Below are 26,561 nucleotides of genomic sequence, written 5' to 3' on the forward strand. Positions count from 1 at the left end.
CCTGAGCAGCAGGAAACCATTTCCTTCCTCTATCAATATAGATTTGTGCAAATGTTGCAAAACATAAGCCAAGCGCAGCGGGTGAAGCTCGTGGTGGCACCGCCGTTGGCACACTAGCCGAGCGGTTACAGAATCTTCACATCATTGTATCATTTCAAGGTCCGAAGTTCCATTCTGATTCATCTCTTAATATATTGGTCGGAAGACACAGAAAGCGCCAAATCCCTCTCGCTTTATTATAACCGCTGAGCTAGGCATGCCAAGCCAAGGTGCCACCGTTCACCCCCCACGCCTGGCAGACATCATGCTGCATTTACACAACTCTAGATTCACAAAGGAAGGAAGGAAGGTTTCCAGCAGCACATAAGATGGTTTCAGAATGATGACATCAGTCATAGTTACCATTTGTAAGTGTTGCCCGGAATATGCCGGGGTGGCTCACCGCAGGGACACCACAGCCTTCTGCTAAAAATGTTATCCTATCCTGACATTTAATGTCGGACCCTACAAATGATGTCAGTGACTTTCATCCAGCGAGTACCGGTGACATCTCCTCTGATAAGAGTTGGTCACTTTTCTTTATCTTTTCCATTCAACTAGGCCATGAATCTTCTCTGCAGAATCTGCCAAAGAAACATTTTAGTTTTCTTGCTCCAGCGCGTATAGTATTCCCCTCTTTGCCCCCATATAGTAGTTATGTCCCCTCTGTGCCCCCATATAATAGTTATGTCCCCTCTGTGCCCCCATATAGTAGTTATATCCCCTCTATGCATGCATATAGTAGTTATGTCCCCACTGTGCCCCATATATTACTTATGTCCTCTCTGTGCCCCCATATAGTAGTTATGTCCCCTCTGTGCCCCCATATAGTAGTTATATCCCCTCTATGCATGCATATAGTAGTTATGTCCCCACTGTGCCCCATATATTACTTATGTCCTCTCTGTGCCCGCATATAGTAGTTATGTCCCCACTGTGCCCCCATATAGTAGTTATGTCCCCTCTGTGCCCCCATTTAGTAGTTATGTCCCCTCTGTGCCCCCATATAGTAGTTATGTCCCCTCTGTGCCTGCATATAGTAGTTATGTCCCCTATGTGCCCCCATATAGTAGTTATGTCCCCTCTGTGCCCCCATACAGTAGTTATGTCCCCACTGTGCCCCCATATAGTAGTTATATCCCCTCTATGCATGCATATAGTAGTTATGTCCCCACTGTGCCCCATATATTACTTATGTCCTCTCTGTGCCCGCATATAGTAGTTATGTCCCCACTGTGCCCCCATATAGTAGTTATGTCCCCTCTGTGCCCCCATTTAGTAGTTATGTCCCCTCTGTGCCCCCATATAGTAGTTATGTCCCCTCTGTGCCTGCATATAGTAGTTATGTCCCCTATGTGCCCCCATATAGTAGTTATGTCCCCTCTGTGCCCCCATACAGTAGTTATGTCCCCACTGTGCCCCCATATAGTAGTTATGTTCCCTCTGAGCCCCATATAGTAGTTATGTCCCCTCTGTGCCCCCATGTAGTAATTATTTCTTCTCTGTGCCCCCATATAGTAGTTATGTCCCTTCTGTGCCTGCATATAGTAGTTATGTCCCCTCTGTGCCCCCATATAGTAGTTATGTTCCCTCTGAGCCCCCATATAGTAGGTATATCCCCTCTGTACCCCATATAGTAGTTATGTCCCCTCTGTGCTCTCACATAGCATTTATTTCAACTCTCTGCCCTCATATAGTAGTTATGTCCCTTCTCTGACCAATATAGTATTAACACCCCTCCATGCCTCCTCTAATAAATAGGTCCTCTTTGTGTCCCATATAGTAGTTAGGCTCCTCCGTGTCTCATATAGTAGTTAGGTCTCTGTGCCCCTATATAACAGTTAAGTCCCTTCTTTGCCCCATATAGAAGTTATGTCCTTTACCCCCATAAAGCAGCCCCATATATAGCCCCTCTGTGCCACAATATAAAAGTTGGGCACTAGGTGTTGCCCCATATAATATTAAGGCCCCCCTTATGGGTATATATAGTAGATTTACTATATATATATATATATATATATATATATATATATATATATATATATATATATATATATATATATATATTACACACATATATGTAGCTGTTCACCCCTGTAGATAATCCTCACTAGTTAGCCTTTCTGTAGGTTGTATCTCTGGTCTGTATAATTGCATGTGTTGCTCAGAATATGCCCAGGCAGCTCACCACAAAGACATCGCTGCCATGAACAGTGCCAGGAAACGGTTTAACCCTTTTCTTTTCTATGTAGCAGGTTCAGGAGGTACAGTAGGTATCATGCAAGAGAAGGTGCAAGACAGCAAGCAAATATTCGCACACATCTACTTGGGGGACTAAAAGGGAAAATTACATGAAAGGAATTATTTCTCAAGTGCCAAACCTGCAGCAGAACTACAATTCCCAGCATGGGAAGTTATTAAGCTACAGCCTAATAAAGCTGCACTTCTATGAATCCTCCCATATGTGCTCTATGGCCGGCAGTCATCTCCAGCCCCTGGTGGCGAGGCTGCGCTATCAGTATGACACACGTGCTGGCGTCACGCCACACTCACCCATGTCACCGCAGCCTGAGCGCACACAAGTCTATTTGTTTTGGTAGCTATCAAACCCCAGAAATGCCACCTCTGGGCATCCATGTGACAGGAAGACAGATAGGACAAATGGCTTAACCCCTCTCCGAACTGTAATTACTGCTAGGCTGAGGCTTCCTGCAGATGTAGCAGAGCTGAGTCTGTCTGATATCGCAAAGAGTATCTCTAACCATAACCTACACAGATACCACAAGTTATTTAAGTCCTCTGCTGCCAGCGAATTACCATAGCAATAAGGTAGAAGCTAACTACCATAGATGTAGCAGAGCTGAGTTTGTTAGATCTTGTAGAGACAAATGTTAACCTCACCAAATACCGCAAATATTATAACCCCTCTGCTGTCAGTGGACTGTAATAACAATGAGGTGGATGCTTCTTGGAGATGTAGCAGAGCTGAGTTTGTAAGATATTGCAAAGGCTTTAACCTGCCCAGATACTGCAAAAAATTTAACCCCTGTGCTTCCAGCAGATTGTAATAACAATAAGGCAGAGGCGTACTACTGCAGATGCACAAACTTCAGGTTTGTCAAATACTGCTTAATACCTGCTTAGATCCCGCAGATTATTTAACCCCTCTGCTGCCAGTGGATTGTAATCACAGTGAGATCAATGCTTCTTGCAGATGTAGCAGAGCTGAGTTTGTCAGCTATTGTAAGGGTTTACTGTTAATATAAAGTGCCTAATTATTCCTAACTATTTAACCCCTCTGTTGCCAGTGACTGTAATCACAATGAGGCGGAGGCTTACTGCAGAGGTAGTGCAGGTTGGGGAACACCATAACTCATACATTTTCTAGTATTTGTAACAAAGCATAACATTTACATCCAGATGCAGCAGAGGCGGATTTGTTAGAGGTTTCCCTTGTGCACCCTGTAGAAGCCCACATTAGCCTCATGACATATCCAGCTCTGCTACATCAAGGATTGGTAATTTTTGCAGATGCTGAGCTAATAATAGGCACAAAGCACAATCACTTTTACCTCACATGTCTTAAGATCGGTTCTGCTTTCTCTACTTCTAGTTCACATGGGAACCGGCAACTTCCCTCTGTGCGCAGCAGGGGTGTAGTGGTGACCACCGCCCTGCACCCCCCCCCCCCCCCTACATCAAAGAACGTATATCAGGGATTTCCAACCTGGATCTCTCAAGCTGTTGCAGATGCTGGGAGTTGTAGTTCTGCAACAGCTGGAGAGCTACAGGTTGGGGATGTCTGTATTATATTGTGTTGTCACCTAAGCTTTCCTAGATTCCAGATAGATGGGGATAACTACAGTGACACATGGGATGCTCAGGAGCCTGGGAAAGCTGGGTGACAATAGGTGATGATGATGATGATGATAGCAGAGCTCAAGGATTACTGTTTGCTACAGTGGTTCAAATCTTAGGGTAGAGGGTGCATGACAGATAACGGATACATACAAAGCCACTCAGGATCCTGGGAAAGCTGAGTGAAAGTAGGAAGTGATGATGATGATGATGATGATGATGATGATGATGATGATGATGAAATCAGAACTCCATCGTGACCATTTACTATGGTGGTTCAGATCTCTGAGTGCATAAGAGATATTGAATGAATAAAAGCCTCTCAGGATCCTGGGAAAGCTGAGTGACAGTAGGTAGTGGTGGTGATGATGATGATGATGATGATGATGATGATGAAAACAGAACTCTATCGTGACCATTTACTATGGTGGTTCAGATCTCTGAGTGCATAAGAGATATTGAATGAATAAAAGCCACTCAGGGTCCTGGGAAAGCTGGGCTGGTTGACAATAGGTAGTGGTGATGATGATGATGATAGCAGCAAAACTTCATTGTAACCATTTACTACAGTGTATACGAAATACTGGGCAACTACAAAGTCATTCAGAAGCCTGGAAAAGCTGAGTGACAATAGATGATGATGATAATGATAATGATAAGAGAACCAATTTACTATCATGGTTCAGATCTTTTAATACATAAAAGATATTGAATAAATGAAAGCCACTCAGGGTCCTGGGAAAGCTGGGTGACAACAGGTAATAGCATTAATGATGGTGATAGTAGTAGAATCTAAGGATGACTATTTACTATCATGGTCTTAGGGCAAAGAGTGCATGAGAAATATAGGACAAATGCACAGCCGCTCAGGAGCCTGGGAAAGCTGGGGGACAATAGATGATGATGATAGGGTAATGTCCCACATCCTATTGTTCTCTGGCTGTTGCAAAACTACGACTCACATCATGCCATGGCATGATGAGAGTTGTAGTTTTGCAGCAGCTGTAGGTGTCCAGGTTGTCAGAGGGTGCATGAGATGCTGGCTGGGTATAGTGCCAGTCCCCCTGCTGCCACCCAGGCACTCACCTTCCACCAATCAGCAGCCAGGGGGAGTGGAGCGCAGAGCTCACTCCTCCCCAGTAACTTCACCAGAGTAAACTTCTCTCGTCTCTTCAGTAGTGAGCGTGCTCCAGCAGGAGAGAGAGAGCATGCTGCCAGCCTGAGACCATGCCAGCCTGTGCCTGCCAGAGCTGCTGCCACTGCACCCACCAGGCTGAGGATGCGCTGCCGGATCTAACCGCACTCTAACCGCTGACACCATGCATACCGGTGTGAACATGACCCTAGCTTCCCACAATGACACCGGGCTGCTGGGGGCACTGGGCAGCCAAAGTAGCAGCAAACCCCCCACCATCCCGGCCGTCATGTTCATATTCGGGGTGGTGGGCAACCTGATCGCCATCATCGTCCTGTGCAAGTCCCGCAAGGAGCAGAAGGAGACCACCTTCTATACACTGGTGTGTGGGCTGGCGATCACCGACCTGCTGGGCACCTGCCTGGTCAGCCCGGTCACTATCGCCACCTACATCCAGAACCGCTGGCCGGGGGGAGAGGCTCTGTGTGAATACAGCTCCTTCATCCTCCTCTTCTTCGGGCTGTCGGGTCTCAGCATCATCTGCGCCATGTCCATCGAGCGCTACCTGGCCATCAACCACGCGTACTTCTACAACCACTATGTGGACAAAAAGCTGGCGGGACTCACCCTGTGCGCCATCTATGTGTCCAACGTGGTGTTCTGCGCCCTCCCGAGCATGGGGCTGGGGAAGTCCACGCTGCAGTACCCGTACACCTGGTGCTTCATAGACTGGCGCACCAACGTCTCCACCCACGCCGCCTACTCGTACATGTACGCCGGCTTCAGCTCCTTCCTCACGCTGGTCACGGTGCTGTGCAATGTGCTGGTGTGCGTGGCGCTCATCCGGATGCACCGGCAGTTCGTGCGCAGGACCTCGCTGGGCACCGACACCCGCATCACCGACTTCAGGAGGCGGCGGAGCTTCAGGAGGATGGCGGGGGCCGAGATCCAGATGGTGATCGTCCTCATAGCCACCTCGGTGGTCGTGCTGATCTGCTCCATCCCTCTGGTGGTGAGTGCCGCTTTCTCTGTCATTCCTGCTCTACATTGTATCTCTCCCTTCTCCTTCTGTCTTCCTCTTCTTTCTCTACATTGTGTTTCTCTTCTTCTCCCTATACATTGTATTTTGCCCTTCTTCTTCGTCTATCATGCTCTTATTTACATTGTATCTTTCTGAATTGCTTTCCTTCTCTACATTGTATCTCTCCCTTCTGCTTCTGTCTTCTTCTCCTTTCTTTACATTGTATGTTTCTCTTCTTCTCCCTATACATTGTATTTTGCCCTTCTTCTTCTTCTTCTTCTTCTTCTTCTTCTTCTTCTTCTTCTTCTTCTTCTTCTTCTTCTTCTATCTTCCTCTAACACATTGTATTTTATCCTTCTTTCTTTATATTGTATTTCCTCTTCATCTTCTTTCTTTACTTCTAGCTTGCTCTACTTTACATTGTATGTTTCTCTTCTTCCTACTGTGTTTGCCCTTCTTTTTCTTTCTCTTCTTCAATCACAGTGTATCTTTTCTTCTTCTTCTTTTCCATTCCCTCCTGTTCTGATTCTTTCACCTTGTCACATTTAGTTTGTCTTCCTCCACATTGACTCTTTCTGCTTTGTCCTGTTGTTTTCCCCTTTCACCTCTTATCTCTCTTCTCCACCTTCCTCCCCTGTATACTTCTATATTGCATCTTTCTTTCCTTCACTTTTTCATTCTTCATCTCTTTGTAACTTTCTATTCTTCCTCCAATTTGGATCATTACCTGATCTTGCTTCTTGTTATTCTTCCTCCACTTTCCATTCTTCCCGATTTTGTATCTTTCTATTCTTCCTTCATCTTTTATCTCTCCATTCTACTTCACATTGTAACTTTCTATCCTTCCTCCACTTTCCATTCTTCCTTCTTTTCTGCGTCCTGTTCTGATCTTGTTTCTCTCCCTCCTTCCCTTCTTCCCTTCTTCCCTGATCTTGTCTCCTTCCCTTCTTCCCTGATCTTGTCTCCTTCCCTTCTTCCCTGATCTTGTCTCCTTCCCTTCTTCCCTGATCTTGTCTCCTTCCCTTCTTCCCTGATCTTGTCTCCTTCCCTTCTTCCCTGATCTTGTCTCCTTCCCTTCTTCCCTGATCTTGTCTCCTTCCCTGTGTATCCCCTTCTGTTCCTGCTCCTCCCTGTATTGCCCCGTCTCCTGTATGAGCCTGTCAGCTGTCCAGGAATGTCAATGTGATCCCATACAGAGCAGGTCATACAGTATAGGTGCCAGGGTCTATGGTGTATATGGCCTCCTATAGGGCACTATATCCTCCTGTATGGGCAGGTCATACAGTATAGGTGCCAGGGTCTATGGTATATATCATGGCCTCCTATAGGGCACTATATCCTCTTGTATGAGCAGGTCATACAGTATAGGTGCCAGGATCTATCATGTATATGGCCTCCTATAGGGCACTATATCCTCTTGTATGAGCAGGTCATACAGTATAGGTGCCAGGATCTATCATGTATATGGCCTCCTATAGGGCACTATATCCTCCTGTATGGGCAGGTCATACAGTATAGGTGCCAGGATCTATCATGTATATGGCCTCCTATAGGGCACTATATCCTCTTGTATGAGCAGGTCATACAGTATAGGTGCCAGGATCTATCATGTATATGGCCTCCTATAGGGCACTATATCCTCCTGTATGGGCAGAGCAGGTCATACAGTATAGGTGCCAGGATCTATCATGTATATGGCCTCCTATAGGGCACTATATCCTCCTGTATGGGCAGGTCATACAGTATAGGTGCCAGGATCTATCATGTATATGGCCTCCTATAGGGCACTATATCCTCCTGTATGGGCAGAGCAGGTCATACAGCATAGGTGCCAGGGTCTATGGTGTATATGGCCTCCTATAGGGCACTATATCCTCCTGTATGGGCAGGTCATACAGTATAGGTGCCAGGGTCTATCATGTATATGGCCTCCTATAGGGCACTATATCCTCCTGTATGGGCAGGTCATACAGTATAGGTGCCAGGATCTATCATGTATATGGCCTCCTATAGGGCACTATATCCTCCTGGCACACTTCACAGGTTTTACGCTTTATGGTTGGTTGCTGCGCATCCTAAAACAACAGGAAACCACAAAAAGTCTACAGTAGGTTATTTATTATGGGAGTGGATGTACCCAGAAAAAGGGGTATACATGGGCACATAGGGCACCACCCAGTCCTGGTGTATAGGGTGTGAGAGATGATTAACCCCTCCGCTGCCATGCTGCGCAACGTGTTATGTCATGCTGGTTCTGCAGGAATAGCTGAGCTGCTCCACACTACTACATCACTACATGTCCTGACAGCTCCTAGTCATCCCCAGGCTGCAGAAGCCGGAGACAACACTGCAGGGATATATAGGGCCATTTTTCTGTTTTCACCTTTATCAGCTATGTTACTATGTAAAAGTATCCAGCACTACAAGCCCCAGCATGGCCACAAGTCAAACTTTGTGCAACTTTCTCATGAGCTATCTGTAGACAGGTGTGGGTGTGTGTGTATATATATATATATATATATATATATATATATATATATATATATATATATATATAGGCATCTAACAAACCAGTCTACAGACCTAGACCAGTGTAGAAGAACTACAAATCCCACTATGATAAAAAGCCAACACTTTAGTCCCAGGCGTCAGCGTCATTCACTATTTCTTAGTTGTATCTGTGCCAGGGAAAGCTGGGTGATGTATAACATGGAGGTCAGTGTAATGCCTCCTGAATGTCCTATCTGCCAAGTTATACACACAGTCTGCCATTCAGAAGTCCAGGAAAGCTGGATGGTAAGAATGACTTTTGCAGCTCTATCCCTTCAGGCTCCCAAGTCCTGCATAGTGTGATACATTCTGTATATCGCAGTACGTCCTTTATATTGCGGTATGTGCTGTATATTGCAGTGTGTCATGTATATTGCGCTACATACTGTAAATTGCAGTATGTCCTGTGTATTACAGTATGCCTTGTATATTGCAGTATATGCTGCATATTGAGGTACATCCCGTATACTGCGGTACGTATACGTACGTTCACTACAGTATGCCTTATATATTATTATATATTGCCGCACATGCTTTATATTGCAGTATGTCTTGTATACTGCGGTATGTCCTATATCTTGCAGTACGTACTGTATATTACAATATATCTTCTATACTGCGGTACATGCTGTATATTGCGGTACGTCCTGTATATTACAATATGTCTTGTATACTGCAGTGCTTGCAGCCTGAGCCTCAGACAAACTCCATAAATTTTCACCTAGGCTAAAATTCTACACTAAATCCCTACAGACGTCACAGCCCCGCAGAGTCGTCACCTCACAGAGATAACTGAGCCGTAAGCAGTTACACTAAAGTCTGCTCCACCTGACCCCACAACCTCCCTGCAGGTTACATCTGAGGTTAGTCCTGTATACGGAGTACCCAAATAGGAACTGACACCAAGCCTTAAAGGGATTGTTCACTCTGCACAATCTCTACTTAAAGAAACTTTCCCTAGCGGTCAGTTGTAAACTGTGCAGAGTCCTGGAGGTAAGTGTTCACTTTCACTGCAGCTCCCCCACAGGAGAGATTAGGCATTACACAATGTCCATTCACGCCAGTGGATTTAATCTGTATTAGAAAAACTCACCCCAAATTACCATAGGACTACAGGGTGACAACCACTATTGGTCGCTGTTAAAGTGCTGATACACAACCTTAAAGGAATTGTCCACACTGCACAATGTGTATTTGAAAAATAGTTTTCCCAGAAACTAGTGGTATTCTGTACAGAAATTTGTCAGTTTCCCTGCAGTGCCCCCGCAGGAGAGATTAGACACTACACAATGTCCATTCAAATTAGTAGATGGTATATAAGTGGTGAATTTGGGATTATGTATCAAAAAACTAAGCTCCTACCCACTACAGGTCACTAAAGTACCCTAAATCCCCAATTACTATAGACCTACTGGGTGACAACCACTATTTCTGTGCCCATAGAAGCAGACATTCAGCCTTAAAGGGATTGTCCACACTGAACAATCTCTGCTTAAAAATTTGTTTTCCTCTTGAGCAGTTGTAATCTGTAAAGAAACCTGTTGAACATTGTTTAGTTTCCCTGCAGCTCCCCCACAGGAGGAATTGGGTATTACACCATGTCCATTCACAATACAATATATTTCAGAAAAAGTAAACGATCCTCAAACGTTAGTAGAAAACTCTGATCTGGTCACATCCCAAGGACTTTTTCTGCAGCCCAGAAGTTTCCGTCCTCCCTTCTCCATCAGTAATTTGTAGCCCAGATATTAATAGACCAAAATGCGAAGAATCTTCCAATACAGCAATTTAGGTGGAATTTCATCCGGGCCGGCCGCACAATGCCGTCATTCAGCCCGTGTGCCGGCTGGTGTGTGTCCCATTGTTACGTATGCCACAGAATTCCTAAATCCGATGCCATCCTCGCCCATCGCACCCATGATGTCATTATCCGAGGGCGTATAGGAGATTACAGCCACCCTGGCATCAGGAGCAATACACATTAAAGTCCCCGGCGGGGAGGATGGGCAGGGACCGTCAGCATTTTTTGCCTTTGAGTCTTCAGCAGTTGTGAAAATAAACCACAAAAATATTTCAGCACCATGACAACAAAAAGTTCAATAAGTATAGTGTCTGACGCAAAGAACAGGGATGCACCCCTCTAGCTGTTGCAAACTACAACTCCCATCATGCCTGGACAGCCTTCGGCTGTCCAGGCATGATGGGAGTTGTAGTTTTGCAGCAATATTGCTTGTGTACAGATAATCATTGACTATACAGACATGGTGGCTGCTCTCCCTGTTTGCTATATACAGTAGCCCTGATAAGTGGATGATAAGGCTTCTTTGTAGTATCTGCTCAGCTGATCCTGACTGGTCTGTCGGGTTGGATTGGTATCTGACCTGGCCCAGGTGCATATAGTTACAGATCAGGTTGTCTGTCCACAACCGGAGGGCGCATTCAAATTTTCACAATGAATTTCCTTCATTGGTTTCAAACACTGGGCATAAAAATGACATATAATGTATAATGTCATATGGTGCTGATAATGAACACCAACACTGTAGTTGCCTGAATAACGATGCTATGCAATAACACCATATACTGTACTTATAATGCCATACAGTGCACGGATAATACTGCTATACACTGCATGCATAATACCATCAGACAGTGCACAGATAATACTGCCATACACTGCATGCATAATACCCTCAGACAGTACCAGGATAATACTGCTATATACTGCATGCATAATACCATCAAACAGTGCACAGATAATACTGCTATACACGGCATGCATAATACTATCAGACAGTACCAGGATAATACTGCTATATACTGCATGCATAATACCATCAAACAGTGCACAGATAATACTGCTATACACGGCATGCATAATACTATCAGACAGTACATGGACAATACTGCTATACACTGCATGCATAATACCATCAGACAGTGCACAGATAATATTGCCATACACTGCATGCATAATACCATGAGGCAGGGCACAGACAATACTGCCATACAGTACACAGATAATACTGCTATACACTGCATGTATAATACCATCAGATAGTGCACAGAATACTGCTATACAGTGCACACAGAATACTGCTATACAGTGCACAGATAATACTGTCAGACATCGCACAGACAATACTGCTATACACTGCATGCATAATACCATCAGACAGTGCACAGATAATACTTCTACACAGTGCACACATAATACTGCTATACAGTGCACAGATTCTACTGCTATACCGTTCACAGATAATACTGCTATACAGTGCTCACATAATACCACCAGTGTTTTAAAAACAGCTGTAAAAATGAAGTAATCTAATAAATGAACATACAATGTCACAATGTCTAGATAGTTCTGAGTTATTGAGATGTGTAGTGTCATAAGGCTGAGGGACCAGTGGCGCCCCCTTCAGGAGGTCCTACCCTCTGTACTGTATTACCACCAGCTATATATCCCTGTTACTTTCCATGTCCGGCCTGATACAACGTTGGGCTGTGAGGTTATTACTTCCCATTACCCCATATGTCGGGGTGTGTGCACAGGCCCACGCCCCACTTTATTTACTTTCCTATTTAAAGTAACAGCAGAAATTCCCCCGTGAGAAGTCACAGGTCCAGTGTGATTCCTCCTGCAGACTCTGTTTGTGCTGCCGATCAGTGATTTCACCTGTGCGGGTAAATATTAACTCAGGCCGGTGATAAGCATGGCCTCCGGTGATAAGCGCCATGTTGTGCTGCTTTGTTATTATCATAGGGCTTGTACATGTTGTTAAAGTTATTTACCAGGGAGCAGCTGTGTCATTGTGTTATTTGGGTAACACCGTCACGTGTGATCCCGTTCAACCGTCCAGGATGTCTGTGAGGACAAACCATGACCACAGCCCCGGACATCTCAAAGGATTATTGGAACTAGAGAGATTTCAGAGATTACAAAGCACCAGAGAGACTTCAGAGATTACAGAGCACTAGAGAGACTTCAGAGATTACAGAGCATTAGAGAGACTTCAGAGATTACAGAGCACTAGAGAGACTTCAGAGATTACAGAGTACTAAAGAGACTTCAGAGATTACAGAGCACCAGAGAGACTTCAGAGATTACAGAGCACCAGAGAGACTTCAGAGATTACAGAGCACTAGAGACTTCAGAGATTACAGAGCACCAGAGAGACTTCAGAGATTACAGAGTACCAGAGAGACTTCAGAGATTACAGAGCACCAGAGATTTCAGAGTACTAAAGAGACTTCAGAGGTTACAGAGCACCAGAGAGACTTCAGAGATTACAGAGTACTAAAGAGAATTCAGAGGTTACAGAGCACCAGAGACTTCAGATTACGGAGCACTAGAGAGACTTCAGAGATTACAGAGCACCAGAGAGACTTCAGAAATTACAGAGCACCAGAGAGCCTTCAGAGATTACAGAGCACCAGAGAAATTTCAGAGATTACAGAGCACCAGAGAGACTTCAGAGGTTACAGAGCGCTAGAGAGACTTTAGAGATTATGGAGCACTAGAGAGACTTCAGAGATTACAGAGCACAAGAGAGACTTCAGAGATTACGGAGCACTAGAGAGACTTTAGAGATTACAGAGCACAAGAGAAACTTCAGAGATTACAGCGCACCAGAGAGACTTCAGAGATTACAGAGCACCAGAGAGACTTCAGAAATTACAGAGCACTAGAGAGACTTCAGAGATTATAGAGCACTAGAGAGACTTCAGAGATTACAGAGCACCAGAGAGACTTCAGAGATTACGGAGCACTAGAGAGACTTCAGAGATTACAGAGCACCAGAGAGACTTCAGAGATTACAGAGCACCAGAGAGATTTCAGAGATTACAGAGCACCAGAGAGACTTCAGAGATTACAGAGTACAAGAGACTTTAGAGGTTACAGAGCACCAGAGAGACACTTCAGAGATTACAGAGCACTAGAGAGACTTCAGAGATTACAGAGCACCAGAGAGACACTTCAGAGATTACAGAGCACTAGAGAGACTTCAGAGATTACAGAGCACTAGAGAGACTTCAGAGATTACAGAGCACAAGACATGAATGTTGAGTTGCAGTAGAAGAGATGAGACCAGACAGGGCTATAACTATAGGGGGTGCAGTTAGGGGGGGGTCATTACAGATTTTGCATTGGAGCCCCGGAGCTTGAAGTTTGGCATAAAACTGAAATCCAGAAACTTCTGTCCCCACTGACACCATGTTATATCTGTATGCGGTGACACACGCAGGGACTTGTTCCAGGACTGCAGGGGGATTGTTGCCAGGATTTACAGCAGTTCCTACGTGTGCGCCCCGGGCCTCGCTGCTGTTCTGTGCATGTTACTGCTACATCCTGTATATCAGTGATCTCCAACCTGTAGCTATCCTGAAAAACTGCAACTCCCAGCATGTCTGGAGATGGAGATGGAGCAGAGCCAAAGAGACTACCTTAGTCATGCATTGCAAAATGCTCATAGTTAGAAAAGCACAATGTGGCACATGGCATACTCATCTCTGCTACATCTGGTAAACCTGCCAGGCATGTATACTAAGGGAGCAGGCAGAGGGGTCTTTAATGACAGAAAGGAAACCAGATTGGAATTCTGCGCTTCCTGCATTTACAGCTTCTTCTGGAAATGAGCCCCTGGCATCTGCGAGCGTAATTGGATTTGCGCGAGATGCGTCTGCCCTGGTAACGTCTTTATCTCTTCTTTATATGTCTCAGTAGAAGACGCTTGGTATGGAGGGTTCAGTGTCTGGTGACAGGATGATATGTGGAGCTTTAATTATTTGTCTGCATTACTCATTGGTTTAACAGATGTAGCAGAGCTGGATTGGTCACTTCATACTTTGGCGGTTGTACATGGCATAGACTCTCATTGTTGTATGTTCACGTGTAGTTCTAAATCATAGGTTGCTCCAAACTTGACTCTATAAGAAATTCTTATTTTGATTATACTTTGTTTCTGAATAATAGGTTGTGCCATATGACAAATTCAGCTCTGCTACATCTGTTTATTAAGAAATTCTTATTTTAATTGCATTTAATTTCATAAGTTGATGGAGTAGACTTCAGTCTAAGGCTCCTCATCTCCTGGGACTCCAGACCCTGGTACTGCCATGCCCTTACCAGGAAATGTCCGCACATCCGCCTCGCAGGGATCAGGGGGGTCACAGAACAGCCCCTTGATCTGTGATCTTTGAGTTTTGTTGGAATGTCAGGGATGTGAGAGGTGCCCGGCCTTTACACCTCCAGGACCCCGCCTGCTGTTCTATAGCTGCCATCTATCGGCTGTATACAGAGGACATATGTGAGTATACAGGACTAGCCTGTAATCCATTATAGACACCATAACTATCACTCCCAGTATGCCCTGACAGGCTAGGGCCCTAAAGCTGTTGCAAAACTACAACACCAATACTAATCCGACCATAGTTCACTTTCCACCTCTGAATGGTATTACAGATGTAGCAGAGCTGACTTTGTCAAACATTACATACAGCACACTCTGCCTGTAATAGAGACTGCGGGACCATATCAGTTATATGGACGCAAGCAATAAAGAATTGGGCGGGGAATGAGAAGAGATTTTTGTTCTGTTATCAAAGGCCCGGAGAACTGGAGAACAGTGCGGCCCGGCTGAGACATTACATCCAGTGTAATACAATAGGGTACATACAATTCACAGCTTCGATTATCACTGTACATGCCGGACGCAGCAAGGATTTGCAGGAGCTGCCACCTATTGGTCACTGCTGCACATGGCATCCATTGCCGTTGTCTCCCTGTAGATGTCTCTCTTAGGACGTGTCCATTTTTGCAACTTTTTCTAAATAGTCTACCGTTTTGTGTATACAGCTCCCATGCAGACCTATGAATCTTTATGATTATAGTACATATACTTGACCTTCTATTCTGGGATGTCAACAAGAAGAAAGGGCACAGAGAGGGTGGAGTAACTCCCAGCAGATCAGACTACACAGGGTGGTGTTATAGTTTATAGCCGTGAAGGTCTGTGCTGGAGCTGTATACACAGATTGGTCAGAATTTACTCAGTTTAAATTTTGTTTCTTGTATGAATTATTGCAAAAAATATGAGCATGGCCGTTCTCCATTAACTCTCGGGGAACAACCCACAAGATACAGTAACCTAGTGAGCACCAAGACAGTGGTTACTGTCTTCTGTGGGTTCTTCCAGTTTACATGTTGTTTTGCTTAAGAGACTGAGCCGGTCCAGCTCTGTCAATCAGTTCCTCGCCCTGAGGGTTATTGTCCTGTACACAAAGACAGAGAAATTTCCAGAAATTCCGAGAGGTTCTTGAGATGAAGAGGGTGGTGATAGTGTAAGAACTTTCCTGGCCAGTCTCCAGCTGCAGAGATGAAACCTTTCACCAGTGGGGGCACTGTAGGGAACATGGACACTTGCTCCAGGTCCAGGCAAAATAACAACTTGTGATTAGTGTTGAGTGGAGAAGCCAAACTGTTTGGGTTCTGCAACGTTCTCTGAACTCGAACGCTCAGTATTTGACTCCCTGCGGCTGCAGAAGTTGGATGCAGCTTTCCAGGACTTCCAAAGGCTGCAACAGTTTGGCATCTCCGCACAACCCTACTTGTGATCAAGGGACCCTTCTAAGAATAGGTATCAAAAACTATGGACCAGCCCTTGAAAAGACATGATCCCTTGTACCTTCATTCAATTTCCTAGTCCAAAATCTAATGGTTAGGGCATCTCGAGAAGTATCTAGTAATGAGCTGTGAATGGAGTGATAGGAATGTAGATACTTGGCCCGCAGGCATCCACAACGCCATACCTTATCTCATTTGGCATAAAAACATCCTTGGTCGGCAAAGTCAATAGCTGAGTCTCTCAATGAGGATCCTGGGTCCATCAAGTTCAACCCATTGTTGACTTTAGATGCTGATCGTACTGTAACGCTAGAACAGATGTCACTGTTGGTTCTTCCTAAACAGATGATTCAGTCGGTCTTGTGAAATGTAAATATAACAAATGTGCGGGTAATGTCAGTCAGCGGCGAATGAGGAAGAAGTATGGTCAATGTCAGTCAGCAGCCAACAAGGAGTTAGCTTCCTTTAAGAGATGATTGCAACTTGACTCCGATGATTCAGCATTTGAATACCAGTGGCTGAAGAAGTTTGATGCAGTCCTGGAAAACATGGATACAGCCTATGTTTTTTCGGTGTCCCTAGGGCTGAATCAAACTTCTTCATCTACCAGTATTCAAATGCTGAATGATAGAACTCGAGCATGCTTGAGTTGCGCTCATCTCTACTTCTTATATAATACCTACGTTGTTAAGTTGACCATACACATTAGATATTGGCCGACTTCACCTATTTTAGCAGGCTGACCAACCATCTAATGTATATGCTGGCTTCCCAAGTGATGGCACTTGTCAGGGGACAGAGTAAGATGGGTGGACATTTGGCCCATTCTTTTGTTCTCAGGGAGATTAGCCACCAACACAGCACAACCTTCTCCTGTCTCCCGAGCCAACAATTCATATGTATTGGAGGATCGGGAGACAATCTCATATGTATTATGGTCTGATATGCATTAAGGTCCATCCTTGTCCATCATGAGTAGTATGGCACTTTGACCCTATGCCATTCAAATGAATTGGACAAGAGCGGCAGTTTCTCAAAAAGAGCAGACCTTGCCTTCTATTTTCTGACAACCCCTTTAAAGTTCTCCTCCTTATGAGCCCCATGGTATACATAGTTCTGCTTCACTTCTAGACTCCACCACAAATGTAATTCGCATGCTGATTGGTACGTGAACCCTCGTCTGGTATTTGTTAGCCTGCGGCCCATTCCACTCATCTATATTTAGGTTTCAGACAAAATTTCCACTTGGTTAAAAAGGTGATATTGTTCCAGCTGTCAAGACTCAATGGTGTGTTTTGTCTATGGCAAATACGCTCATCCAAGCAGATGGTCATGCATCGTGCCAGTCAATATTCTACAAGCATCCATATAAAGTTACCGGGATGTAGACATGTTGTATGTTGAGGCTGTGCAGTGTTACGTATGTAGTGTTGAGGATCTGTAGAAGTGGTTTCATACCTCACAGGCGAATATAAAAGCAAGCACCTCCTCCCTTTCCATCTGATTTCAATAATATATGGCTTTTGAGTTTCCACAGTGAGAACTCATGTGTGTCCTTCTCTCTCCTGCAGGTTCGAGTTTTTGTCAACCAGCTCTATCAACCACCAGTAGAACGGGACATATCAAGCAACCTGGATCTGAAAGCCATCAGAATGGCCTCGGTGAACCCCATCTTGGATCCATGGATTTATATCCTCCTGAAAAGGACTGTACTCAGCAAAGTCATTGAAAAGATCAAGTGTCTCTTCTGCAGGATTGGCAGTGGCAGGAGGCCCCACTCTGCGGGAAGCTTCAATTGCACCGAGGGCAGAAGAGCCTCCTCGGTTCTTTCTAGTCATTCCCCATCCTTTGTATCCAGAGAGCTCCGAGAAGTTAGCTCCACGTCTCAGACTTTACTGTACCCTCTTGAACTAAGCGATGGAAGCTTTAGGAGCAGCACAGTTTTACCAGGGGCCACTATGGGTATAAACCTCCCAGGAGCTCCGGACAGGACGTTACGTGGTTCTGACCAGTCAGTTTCTTCTCAGGGTCCAGATTCTGAGCAAGTACTGCTCGTAAATGAGACTCAGCCGAGACAAGTCACGCAGAATGGCACCTCATCCAAGGAAAACCCACTTCACGTCACATTTCCCGATGAGACATTGAATTTATCAGAGAAATGTATATAGGAACTTCAGGTTGTCCACTTTGCACATTTAGATCTTGGTAATTTGTGGTGAGGCCCAAATACACCATTCCAGTTATGTCACAGACAGAACTACTACTTTTCTCCGTGATGTGGTACACGACCATCAGAAATCTGATGGTTCTAGACAAACAGGAGACCAGATATGGCGGGATGGCAGTGGTCTTCACCCAAGATTGTTCTGGGGGTCTGACACAGTTTATAATTTCATTGGCACTTTCGATGACCAGTTCCACCCTCGGTGGCTGCTCTAGAGGAGATAAGACGATCAATTGTAAGACTCCGGACACTTTCACCGACAAATCAGATTTGTCTCATAGATGATGAATGTCTATGTGTCTAGCTAAGCTTAAACAAATGTGAATTTTTATGGATGACTATGTATGTATATGGGATTTTGTAATGTATTTATTGTCTTCTCCATGAGAAGGTTTTTAGATTCCAATGTCTAGATAAAAGAATTAATAGGCAATATCCTCAATTTTTAAGAATATTGCTGGGAAGCCTTTTATTAATGTCCTTAAAAAAAAGGTTTTGCACTAAATTCTGACACTTTTTGGCAACATCGATAACTATGGCCAGTGGCGGAGTCCGTGCACGTCAACACTGTAATACAATGCGATTATATCCTTCAGATGTAATCCAGTCCATAAACTCATGAGCCATCTTTAAAATTCTATTGAATATCAGATGGACTATAAGATGGTAAAGACCCCTCTCCCCTCGCTTTTTTGGCTTTGCAAGTAGTAGTCATATTGGTCTAGACTAGAAAGCAGTGCGACTTGAGCATGTTCAAGTCTGCTCGGTCGGCTTTTGAATACTGGTGGCTGATGATGCAGCTGTATGGAGTTGTGGAAAAGTTGAATACAGTTGTGCTCATCTCTAGTCTAGACTCAACCACCAAATTTTGGGATTTATTCAGAATTAGTCAGGCTCTTCTCCTTTGTCCTGTTCAGGTCCATTAGATAGGGTGCCGTCACCTAATCAGGAATGCCTCGTAAAAGACCCAATGAAAGCCATATTATTTAAGCTCTTGGCTTTGAAGGACCATCAGAATCCATAGAAAGCACTGGACAGTCACCAATTTCAATGGGTCCATGTGGTAGTTCCAGGTAGAGGCACTCCTATGATTAGATGGTACCAGGGAAGAAGGCCATGGGTCCAAATAAACAGTTTTTGAGTAAAATGAGGATAGTCTCATAAAAGGATATATACAGATGTACCAGAACTGAAGTGGTCACCTTTTGGAACTACATTGTTTTTGTAGCCTGAAAATTACAAGTAAGGATAATGTAGTCCTATGTGATGTTAGCCACATCTGTATATCAACCCTCTATGCAGGACTGCATTGCTCTTACCAAAGTTACCAACAAACCATGTACAGGAGTGGTCACAGCAGGTTGTATCTGCTTTACAAGAGACCAATTCTCCATGCGGCACAGCCAAAGAACGAGATCATGTATGCAAGGTATGGGAAGAAGTGAATAGAACGATAGAGAGGAGACCTGTAGAGCAGGGCATCTTCTCACCACCAGTGCCCATGTACCCGTACACCACAATTAGTTGTCACCCCCTCCGGTAGTTGACCACCACTTTTGCAGGGGAACATTCCACCATTTGCACAATACATTCCCCGGCCATGTGCCCTGGTCACCATTAGGCATTATGGGGTTGATAGAACTCCATTTCTACAACGCCAAACTTGGCCCAATACCCATAGATTGTTCATGTGACTGAAGCACTTACAGAGTTGTGGTTGATGCATTCGATTTTTCGATTCATGTCATCATTGATAGCATGTTCTGTTGCTTTCCGTGGCCATGTGAATTGCTTTACTGTAATTGCATTCTGAATCTGTATTCGTCAAACTGTTTTATTGACCAATAGTTTGTTTTATTGGAGGGGGGGAGGGGGCACAATAAAATTTTGTTGTTGAACCTGACTGTTGTGCAATAACTTACTTCTTAGTTGCGTTCCTGGTAAGAGGATGGGGGGGGGGCACTATCTGTGACAGGAATGGGGAACCTGCGGCCCTCCTGTTGCAAAACTACATTTCTCATTATGCCTAAACAGCCAAAGCTAAAGCTTTCATCTAAGTATCCTCCAGACACTAAGTGATCCACCATGTGAGAACAGTTGATTGACTGTCTTAGGTAAATATAATAAAGTTAGTGATATCTAAGTACACACTCTATATATACTGTACATTGGCAGCAAGGATTCTGTACTGGATCCCATTGACAGTGTTCCCCCCAATAGACATACTGTGCCAAACCTGCAAGACACTAGACCCCCCCCCCCCCACACACACACACACACACACACAACTCCTTTGAGGATCTGTCAAGGTTGCTTTGGTGGCAAAAATTGTACCACACGCTGCTCTAGTTTTTCTATCAATGCTGATGTAATTCCAAAGTTTCCGGATACCTTAGGGCCGTATTACACAGCCTGATCACTACAGTAAAGGAACGCTAATATGCTGGATCCGAGCTGGTTTACTAAACCTATTACACGCCTCGATTATCGTTTAGCCCTTGCTTTAAAAGTGAAGTTCATACATTACCTTTCCACACCTTCTTCACTTCTTCAGTGTTCTCTCTTCGCTTCACCTCGCTCCCCGCAGCCACTTTGGAGCGTGTGTGAAGTGACAGACCGCTCAACCAGTCACTGACTTAAGTGGTCTTGTCCTGGTCAGTGATTGGCTGAGCAGCCTATCACTTAAGAGACTGGCTTTGAAGTTGCATCGGCAGCTCTGGAGAGCGAGGGGAAGCTAACAAAACACTGGGGGCATGGAGAGGTAATATATGAACTTTATTATTTTATTTACTGATTCATCAGCTGTTGGCTGTGCATCGCTATTAGATGTAGCAATGCGTGCCTGGCAGACCTAAGACATGAACAGCCGATGATCGTTGTCTTTATTACACGTCACAATCATCTGCTGAATCGGCCTGATTCGGCAGATTGTCACTCCATGTAATAGGGTCCTTAGAGTCCATGAGCATGGCAGTCCATATTGATATATATATATATATATATATATATATATATATATATATATATATACACATATATACACACTCACCGGCCACTTTATTAGGTACACCATGCTAGGAACGGGTGGTCTTCTGCTGCTGTAGCCCATCTGCTTCAAAGTTGGAGGTACTGTGCGTTCAGAGATGCTCTTCTGCCTACCTTGGTTGTAACGGTTGGCTATTTGAGTCACTGTTGCCTTTCTATCAGCTCGAACCAGTCTGCCCATTCTCCTCTGACCTCTGGCATCAACAAGGCATTTCCGCCCACAGAACTGCCGCTCACTGGATGTTTTTTCTTTTTCGGACCATTCTCTGTAAACCCTAGAGATGGTTGTGTGTGAAAATCCCAGTAGATCAGCAGTTTCTGAAATACTCAGACCAGCCCTTCTGGCACCAACAACCATGCCACGTTCAAAGGCACTCAAATCACCTTTCTTCCCCATACTGATGCTCGGTTTGAACTGCAGGAGATTGTCTTGACCATGTCTACATGCCTAAATGCACTGAGTTGCCGCTATGTGATTGGCTGATTAGAAATTAAGTGCTAACGTGCAGTTGGACAGGTGTACCTAATAAAGTGGCCGGTGAGTGTGTGTATGTATATATATATATATATATATATATATTTATATATACCTCTCGCCCTCATCACACACACCCCTCCCCAGAAGAAATGCATTTCTAAACAAGAGAAATTGGCCCAAGGGTCATGGAAAGAAGTGAAGGGGGAAAAACACCCTCTTCTCCGGGGTACACTTTAAGGCAGGGGTCTCAAACTCGCGGCCCTCGGGACACTAGTTTGCGGCCCCCACCTCAATGGTAACTTTACTGTAAGTGCGGCCCTGTGTCACTGACAGTGGCGGATTATAATGTGGGCGGTTTGGGCGGCCGCCCGGGGCCCGAGGCTCCAGGAGGGCCCATGCCGCCGCCCACATTATTAGTTTGCAGCACACGGCAGCACGTCACTTTCGGGGCCCAGCGGGCCCCTGAGTGATGTGCTGCTGTGGTGTGCGCTGTCCCTGGAGTCCGGATGTCGCCTGCCCCACTCTTGTGAGCCAGATGCAGCTCTTTTGATGGCCGCATCTGTCTCGCAGATCGCCCTGCTGCTGCCCGCAGCTGCTGTCCGCCTCACCTACTGGCCGCCTGTAGCGCCCGGACGTGCTCCTCCTATCCAATCACCATGATGCATGCATCCAATCAACGCATGCGCAGCGCACCACGCTCCTGGTCTCCGCTGATTGGAGGAGAACGTCCGGGCCCTAAGGGCGGCCAGTAGGTGAGGCGGACAGCAGCGGCGACTATCTCGGAGGAGGTGAGGAGGAAGGGGGGGGAGAAACATGGGGATGGGGGAGAGAAACGGGAGAAAAGCATGGGGGAGAGAAACCTGGGGATGGGGGAGAGAAGCATGGGGAAGAAACAGGGGGGGGAGAGACAGGGAGAGAAGCATGGGGGAGAGAAACCTGGGGATGGGGGAGAGAAACAGGGGAGAGAAGCAGGGGGGGGAGAGAAACATGGGGATGGGGGAGAGAAACAGCGGAGAGAAACATGGGGATGGGGGAGAGAAACAGGGGAGAGAAACATGGGGATGGGGGAGAGAAACATGGGGATGTGGGAGAGAAGCAGGGGGGAGAGAAACCTGGGGATGGGGGAGAAACAGGGGAGAGAGAAACCTGGGGATGGGGGAGAAACGGGGGGGGGGGGGGGAGAAACATGGGGATGGGGGAGAGAAGCAGCGGAGAAAAGCATGGGGGAGAGAAACCATTTGATGACATTGGAATGTTTTGTAAGAGCTTTTCTTGTGGAAACCCTGATGCGGCCCAGCCTCACCCAGACTCTACCTCCAGCGGCCCCCGGGTAAATTGAGTTTGAGACCCCTGCTTTAAGGCTATGTTCACACTACATATGATTCCGGCCGTAGTTCGTACGCAGCCGTACATGTGCGGCTGAAACTACGGCCGTGGGAAAAAATCGACATGCGGCTGGATGCGTACGAACCGTGAACATACGCCCGTAGTAGAGTTATGCTTCCCTAGCTTGTTTCGAAGCGATCTGAAACAGGTCATTTACTTGGAAATCTTCGCCCAGCCCAATAAAACTCACAGAACCTTTTGGATCGAAAAATCAAGTTCAATTTGGCTGAAATAAGTACTCCGTACGGGACCGCATGGAAATCCACGGCCGTGAGTTGGAACATTTCCGTCCTCAAACAATGGTCGTGTTCATTTTTCACGGCGCCGTATACGATCCGGTCGTAAGTTCATACGTAGTGTGAACTGTGCGGCCGTATATCGTGTACTTTTAAGCAAACGCATCAACCTCAAAACTACGTGCGTATATTCGCACTACGGCCGGTATCGTACGTAGTGTGAACATAGCCTAAGAAGGGACCCATTTTGATCTTTGCGACATTTGCAAAAAAAAATTCCTTAAGGGTGCGTTCACATGTACAGGATCTGCAGCAGATTTAATGGCGCACATTTGAAGTTACAGATTCAAAGCAAATCTGCTGCAGATCCTGTACGTGTGAACGCACCCTAAAGAAATTATAACACATTGACCATCTGCACAAATCCCAAAGTGTCCATCAGTGATCAGTGATCTATGTAGTAACCTGGCAGGAAAGATGTCTACACACCTTCAATAACTGTTGACAGTTACCTCTTCCGTCCTCCCCATACACATGAATGCTTGGTGTCCATCTCCGACCCCTTTCTCTACTGACATTATCTGTCATTGGAGACTCGGGAGGCCACCACCCACTTTATACTAATGACTGAACGAACCACTAGCGGCATTAGTATAAAGTGTATGGGGACCTTAAATGTTCAGTTTCCCTGCAGCGCCACCACAGGGGGAATCAAGGATTACACAGTGCCTCAATAGGCAGACCTGGTCCCCCAGAACAAGAAATGCTCTTTGTATCCTTTCGACATTAGAAGAGGACCCTGAACAGGATACACCTTTACTAACACACAATTCTTTATTATAGTATATGACAATGGGTTTTCAAAACCGGACACCCCTTTTACATCTTGGAGCCATTCACCAGGACACATACCATCAGTGTATAGGTTTGCGCCTTCATGCGACTTGTTTTTCTCTATTTTTTCTATTTAAGGACTGACACTCCTATTGGATAGGACTCGGGATACTCATAGGTTTCATTTTTTGCCTTACATATGATCTATTTATAGCAGAGATGGAAAAAGTGTCTTATGGCGTAGTGCGAGTGTGACGGTTCCTCCGCGTCTGTCTATGCTCTGTCCATCACAGATAAAGGAAAATGCTCCGAGTGCAAACATACACAAGCTCCATGGCAATACGTCTTCATAGAAAGCAGGAGACCCCGCACATTGGTCCGTCACTTCCACGTTTCCTCGTTTTTTTCTGTCTGGTTGAGCTTTTGTCTCTATAAATTAGATTGACGCATAAAAGACTTGTTCAAATACCCGGGCGGCCGCGGTGAACGGGCCATCTGCCGCCTCCTGACAGATCTTCAATGGCTTCTGCTCATTCATCTGACACAAGGCGTTTCATTTCCCATTTGTCTTAAGAAGCCTGGAGTACAGGACAGAAGACATCGCAACGCAAGCACTGAGGTCAACACCTCCGTTATATGGGGCTGTCAGCCCAGTGGATGATCACTACGACTACTACTACAATATACATAATGTATTTACTGTACGCTTAGGGATATTCACACCATCCATGACAAGTATTATTGGCAGCTCCTGCCTGCAATCCAGGCTAATACGGTAACATAATAGAGATAAAGCGGCAGGTGCAGCCGCCCAGGTGCACTGATTATTATAGGCAGGAACAGAGAAGTAGAAGTCGCAGCAATGGAAATGGTTTTGGTTCCTTGTTGTCTATGATAAGATATTATAGTTATTATAGGATGTTAAAGTTAAAGAGATTGTAAAAACTTTGAAAATCATGGCTGCCATCTTCCAGAAACAGCGCCTCTCTTATCTACTGGCTGTGTCTGGTACTGCAGTATTGGCTTTTTCTTAGCTGTAATACTACAGGAAGTTACTAGGCTCTTTTTATAAGAAACTTTTATGCTGTGTCTGATACTGATGCTCCAGTAAAGAAGTACAGTAAAATTCAGCACTTTGACCGAGCGGACCATGGCCACATAAAACAAGGTGGCAGATTATCAAATAAACCAGGGTGGAGCATGACCACATAAACCAGGATAGACCATGACCACATAAACCAAAGTAGAGCATGACCACATAAACCAGGTTAGAGCATGACCACCTAAACCAGGATAAAGCATGACCACATAAACCAGGATAGAGCATGACTACATAAACCAGGGTAGCGCATGACTACATAAACCAGGATAAAGCATGACCACATAAACCAGGATAAAGCATGACCACATAAACCAGGATAGAGCATGACTACATAAACCAAGGTAGCGCATGACTACATAAACCAGGATAAAGCATGACCACATAAACCAGGATAGAGCATGACTACCTAAACCAGGGTAGCGCATGACTACATAAACCAGGATAAAGCATGACCACATAAACCAGGATAAAGCATGACCACATAAACCAGGATAGAGCATGACTATATAAACCAGGGTAGCGCATGACTACATAAACCAGGATAAAGCATGACCACATAAACCAGGATAGAGCATGACTATATAAACCAGGGTAGCGCATGACTACATAAACCAGGATAAAGCATGACCACATAAACCAGGATAGAGCATGACTACCTAAACCAGGGTAGCGCATGACTACATAAACCAGGATAAAGTATGACCACATAAACCAGGATAAAGCATGACCACATAAACCAGGATAGAGCATGACTACATAAACCAGGGTAGCGCATGACTACATAAACCAGGATAAAGCATGACCACATAAACCAGGATAGAGCATGACTACATAAACCAGGGTAGCGCATGACTACATAAACCAGGATAAAGCATGACCACATATATAGTGCATGTCCACATAAAACAGGATAAAGTATGACCACATAAAACAGGATAGAGCATGACCATATAAAACAGGATAAAGCATGACCACATAAAACAGGATAGAGAATGACTACATAAACCAGGGTAGCGCATGACCACA

General features: G+C 45.1%; 1 protein-coding gene across 1 annotated transcript; it reads left to right on the top strand.

Annotated features, from left to right (window-relative positions):
* Positions 1–5,073: 5,073 nt before the first annotated feature.
* On the top strand, positions 5,074–20,357 carry PTGER4 (prostaglandin E receptor 4). The gene is made up of 2 exons (XM_069963104.1): positions 5,074–6,044; positions 17,802–20,357. Exons 1-2 carry the CDS (start codon positions 5,217–5,219, stop codon positions 18,396–18,398), a joined length of 1,425 nt encoding a protein of 474 aa, XP_069819205.1. The 5' UTR covers positions 5,074–5,216; the 3' UTR covers positions 18,399–20,357.
* Positions 20,358–26,561: the final 6,204 nt, after the last annotated feature.

This window comes from Dendropsophus ebraccatus, chromosome 3 (assembly GCF_027789765.1).
Source record: "Dendropsophus ebraccatus isolate aDenEbr1 chromosome 3, aDenEbr1.pat, whole genome shotgun sequence".
NCBI lineage: Eukaryota > Metazoa > Chordata > Amphibia > Anura > Hylidae > Dendropsophus > Dendropsophus ebraccatus.